We start from the raw sequence: 5,485 nt of genomic DNA, 5'->3' as shown, positions 1-5,485 counted from the left end.
CTTTATGTTGTCATAAAGTTCAGTAAACAGATGATATGAAGCTGCTGCACACAGAGTTTCTGGGATCAGTTGACCTGCATCCAGAACGTGATTTGTATAACTGTGGGTCGAACAGCAGGGCAGGGTCGAACAGCAGGGCAGGTCCCGAAGAAAACCAGTTAAGAAACTGAGAAGCTAAACGAGTTAAACCGTTTTTGAAGCGAACACAGCAGGATAAAGTAAACTGACTTTGATGTGATCAGCCGGACATTGAGAGCAACAGACAGAGTTTTATGTCACGGGGGGAGTGCCGAGCTCACTCGAGGTGATAGACGCATGCGCTATATACATAACGTGAAAGCTGCCTACAGTTGGAAAAAAGAGCGCACAAGACACTTAATTTGTCTTAAATTACAGACATTCTGACAAATAAGTAACTGTTTGTAACCTTATATCAGCTTAGAAGGCAGAGGGTGTCGGTCTTTTCCGCTCAGATTCAGCTATCGGAGCATGAAGCTAATGTTTACGCACAATGCTAATGCTCTCTTAGTCTCTGGCACTCGAGAGGTAGAGGAGCCAAATGGCTGGCTCACTGCTGCCAACTAGTGGTCAGAGGCTGAACTACAACATGAAAATGAACGGCTGGCAGGAAAGTTGACATCTTAAACCTTAATAAAAAAATCAATACAGGGCTTTAGAATATCGATACAGTATCGGGAAATGAAATATCGCAATATTTCAGTGTATCGATATTTTCTTACATCCCTAGTCAACATTAGCACAGAAATAGTACCTTGGAGACACAATTTAGACAGATTACTCTTTAAAGTAATTATCTATCTCTTCTGCCACTTATCCAAAGCTGGGTCAGAGGCAACAGGTCCAGGAGTGAAACCCAGACATCCCTCTCCCCAGCAACGCTTTCCAGCTTACCCTAATGGTACGTTCACACTGAACTCGTTTTGAGCAGCAAAAAATAAATAATTTAGAGTTATTGATGTGTAAACTCCCATTTTACTCATGAGTTTTTTTCATGTTGAGTCACTTCCAGGTCACTGCCGGTTCGGTGCTCCAGAGTCCCATAGAAAAGTCATTATAAGATTTTGGACATGCGCAGTAAGTCCCCAACGCAAAAGAATAGGACGCCTTGTGTTCGCAGTTGACCTGCGAACACAGGCTGACCTCCGAACACACACACACACACACAGTAGTGGGTGGGTCCACCCGGTGTCGACGACTCAACATCGCGAGGCTGCAGCCTGCAGGGCAATCAATACGAGGCGGATTTTGGAGAAAAACAAATGAGAAGTGAAGGAGAAAACAACACCATAAATCTCTTATATCTAAACCTTTTCAAAGCAGAACATATGAGGAGAAACTTAAGTGATGTAGTTTGGACTGAATAAGCTGGAAATAATAAAAAATTGAGCAGGAACATGGTGTAGTTAGATTGTGTTGATGTTACCTTTATTTTTGAGCAGGATATAATATAAATAATGGTGAACACAACTTAATACAATATAAAGATATTTTTTAAGTTTTTGTTTAGTTTTATTATTTTGTAAATTACTATTGTTTGAATTTCTTCTTGAGAAGGAGCAGATGTTAGAAGACATTTTCTTCTTTCTGCTGCCTTTCATTTTATTTATTTTTTCTTCTGTTGTGCATAGTTTATTTTGATTTTTTTAATAAAATGAATACATTTTTAAAATAAACGTATAATGTAATAATTAACCTTAGAGGTACAACAATTTGGTGTTAATTTAAATAACATTAATTGTTCTCTATATATTAATTATATATTAGAAAGTTCACTTGTAGCCATCTCCACAATGAATTAAATTTGTGTATTTACTGTTTTAGGATTGTGATATCATCTTGAGAAATTCACAAAGCATCTGATCAGAGCTACAGTGCTGCAGGCTGACAGGTTCCTGCAGGATCACAGACCGTTTTCTGAAGCAGCTCTGAAGACCATGAAGGCTCACCCAGTTCAGGAGCTACAGTGGTGATGTGTCTCTGTACCAGCCCTTCATGGAGAACAATCTGCAGGACACCTTCAGAGACTGTGACTCTGCTGAAGGTTCTCATCACATCTCCTCTGACCACAGCTGAATCTGAGAGGAGCTTCTCAACACTGAAGCCAATCCAGACTTTCCTCAGGTACAACATCACATCTCACTGCACTGACCATGCTCTATAGAGATGAATCTTGCAAAACATTCCTGAATTTAACCAGAGTCATGAAGAAATTTGATTCTCAGTAACAGAAGAGCAAAATTTATGTGCAGAAAATAAAACACTACACGACATAGCAACGCTGTTTTATTATTTTAATTTGTTTAATAAATACACTGCCGTGATACAAATTAGTACGTGTTTGATTGCTTTTGGAGATGAGCCTATTTTGGATTCGTAGCCCCCCCTGGAGAAAAATTCACCAGCCGCCACTGAGTTGGACGCTCTATGTTCAGACTGGGACAGAGACTAGACACGTGTCTGAAGAGGGAGGAGCATCTTGGTTTTTTCCGGTCTGTGTTGGCGGATGAAATAAAGATAAAATAAATAAAATGGCTTTGCTTTATTTACTAAAGACAAAGCGAACATTGTGCACAGCAGATAATTAATTCACCAGATAATAGAGGTGGTTTGTTCGGTTAGTTTCACCACTCCAGGAGCTGCGAGCTGATGGACTATTTTTTGTCCCGAGCCCAGTTTAACACAGCGGTCAGTTTAACGAGCTGCTGACCCGCATCGGTGCTGATATCTCCAGCCAGAACACCAACTGCAGACGGTCCATTTCAGCTAAAGAGCTCCTGTCCATCTGTTTCGGTTTAGTGGGCAATATTCAGGAAACTGTCATGTGGAAAAACGAGTCTCTCTGATTGGTTGTCAAGATGCGTCGAGCGGCGAAAGATCAGATTTTTGATTTCAGGCGTCGGCTGCTTTCGCTGCACCGCATGCACGGAAAAAGCTCTGCCGCACCTTCTGCGTTCCTTGTGCGCCGCGCTTAACGGACCTGATGCGCCGCAAGACCCCTAGAGGCGCGTCCAGCATAGACTTTGCATGTAAACTACCTGCTCCTGCAGCTCAAAACGCGTTCGGTGTGAACGAACCATAAGGGAAGCCAGAGGCATTCCCAGGCCAGAGAGGATGCATAATCCTTCCAGTGAGCCCTGGGTCTTCCTCGGGGCCTGCAGCCAGTGGGACGTGCCCAGAACACCTCTAAAGGGAGGCATCCAGGAGGGATCCTAAGCAGATGGATGAACCACCTCAACTGATTGAAGTAGCGGCTCTACTCTGAGACCCCCCTCCCCGCCGGTTGAGCCTGGCCACCCTATGAAGGAAGCTCATTTCAGCCGCTTGTGTTGTAGCTGTGTGTACATCTTATATCCATGTTTAGCCAAAAAATGATTAAAAAAAGTAACAATATATAGAAGAAAACAAAAAAGAGGCAATAATAAATGAACAATGAAGACCAATGAACAAAGTCAAATTAGTTGCTAACTTTAAGGTGTAGTAGAAAAATTGAAAATGAATTAAAATGAACTGACCTGCTGATGACTCAGCAGCAGGTTGCTCCTCCTGAACTGAGCGCTCCTCTGACAGTTTGCGTTTCCTGTGAGCAATGGCAGTGGTGTACAGCTGCTGAAGGTCAGCATCGAAGCCCAGAGAATCCAAGGATTCAGACCACAGAAAAGGAAGAGTCTGAAAGCAGCAGAATGGAACAAAAGGAATGGAAATCTGGGTTTTTTAATTAGAAATGCAGTGCAAACATTTATTAAACTCATCTGTTTTGCTGCAGTTTTGACAACAAAATACTGATATTACTGGTAAACACAATTTTTTGGGGGGAGGGGGGGCAAAATCAAACTTTTGGAGCTTTCTAGCATACTATAATGCCTCCAACCAGTAGCTCGTGAGCTCATTTAAAGTAGCTCTTCAGTGCTTATGGAAATTAGGAGAAGCAAAATTTAATATGGCACTGGCCAAACAAACTTTCATTTAATTCCAATCAATCTCATGTGCTCATCCAGGAGATGAGAACCGACTTTTTTTCTGTAACTTTAATGCTTTTCAAAAATATGTCACATATTCCACAAGTATTACTTTACAGAAGTACCTGAAGATCGCTTCAACTCCTGGAATTAGTTTTTATGAAATCTGCTTCAACAAACTGACTTTATTTTAATTACTGTGTTTTGCTACTTTTAGCTAGCTAGTCTTTTGCTGTTTGTTGCTAGTCTTTTGTTAATTTTAGGCTTCTGAGATTGTCTTACTGAATGTAACTTGAAGCTACGACGTTGCTGTTTGTGCTCAACATTTTTATTGTAGTTTTTTTGTTTTGCTCAATACACTGCATGTTCACATACAAAGCTAAATTAGATCATTTTAGTTTTGACAGCTGTGAGTCTTTTTATTTTAAGATGTCATGTGATGTGAATCAGACAGTTTAAAGGTAATAAATCACTGAACAGAGCCGGCAGCTCAGTGTGATGCAGAGAGTGAGCGGTGTGATAAGCCTCTAATCAAAGCTGCAGTACTGACTCAGAGGTGAACGGGAACAAGTCCAATCTGACCGATCTGATGGAAGCCACATTATGCGAACACAGGGTCGACAGGAAAAACACTAGATTCACTAAATCCCTCGTTTTTTTCCTCCAAAGGAGAGGACAAACTCTCCAAATTAGCTCCTCAAATATTGACCGGGAAAAACTGGTGGTCTATGTGTCGCTGACAGAGCATAGGGGCTCCTAAACACACTTTGGTTGGGTTTCGAGGTTTCTTATTGATTTATTTTTGTTATTTGTTTGTTTAAATATCATAAAAATAAATGGCTCTGGTTCTGCTTTGGAGGACAGAGAAACCACTGTGTTGAAGGGGGGCAGAGAAAGCCCACCTTATTCTCTCTTTATTCACCCTGTTTCCTCCACCTCCTCCCCTCTGGCTGCCAAGCAGCTCACTTCTGATTATTTGATGGGAAACTTTGAGCTCAATTTGTTGGATCCGGTTGACCCGAAGCAATGAAATCAACACCTCTGATAGTTTGAAACCCCTCCTCATCTATGTATGAAAGCCAATTAGTGTCCATGACTGGATTTATTTGAGTTTTGAGCAATTTATAGATTTCTTTTTATAGCAAAAACTAATCTGTAGGCAGAAGACATGAATCAGAGTAATGCTGTTATTGTTTAAAGGGATCCATGATTAGTTGTAACATTAGACTTTATTTGATAAACATTTATTTTAACTGTAAAATAGACGGGGCCATTTTATTTACACACAAAGCATTCTGGGTAAATGACGACGTGGATAGGTCCTCGTTGTGAGTGAGCTATATCCACCCTGAAGGTTAATCTTGGACAATATCTGATGATCGACTCTTTTAAATGAAACCAGAGAGCGTTGACAGAGAGGAGAAGGTAGAAATGACTCAGCCTGGAACTGAAAATATGGATGGAGGACAACAGGTTAGCTGAGTCATTTTTGTGTTCCCCTCTCTGTC

The 5,485-nt window shown here is 41.1% G+C and overlaps 1 protein-coding gene across 2 annotated transcripts in view; it reads right to left on the bottom strand.

Moving 5' to 3' along the window:
• The window catches only part of nhej1 (nonhomologous end-joining factor 1), a 63,900-nt gene that overhangs the window by 7,337 nt on the left and 51,078 nt on the right, over positions 1–5,485 (bottom strand). For both annotated transcript variants that reach the window (XM_014021774.1, XM_014021773.1), the window contains one exon: positions 3,534–3,687. In XM_014021774.1, coding sequence (XP_013877228.1) covers positions 3,534–3,687 — 154 coding nt within the window. The remainder of the gene's footprint in view (positions 1–3,533; positions 3,688–5,485) is intronic.

This window comes from Austrofundulus limnaeus, unplaced genomic scaffold, assembly GCF_001266775.1.
Source record: "Austrofundulus limnaeus strain Quisiro unplaced genomic scaffold, Austrofundulus_limnaeus-1.0 Scaffold305, whole genome shotgun sequence".
In the NCBI taxonomy this organism is placed as follows: domain Eukaryota; kingdom Metazoa; phylum Chordata; class Actinopteri; order Cyprinodontiformes; family Rivulidae; genus Austrofundulus; species Austrofundulus limnaeus.
This window is presented reverse-complemented; position numbering and strand designations above follow the sequence as displayed.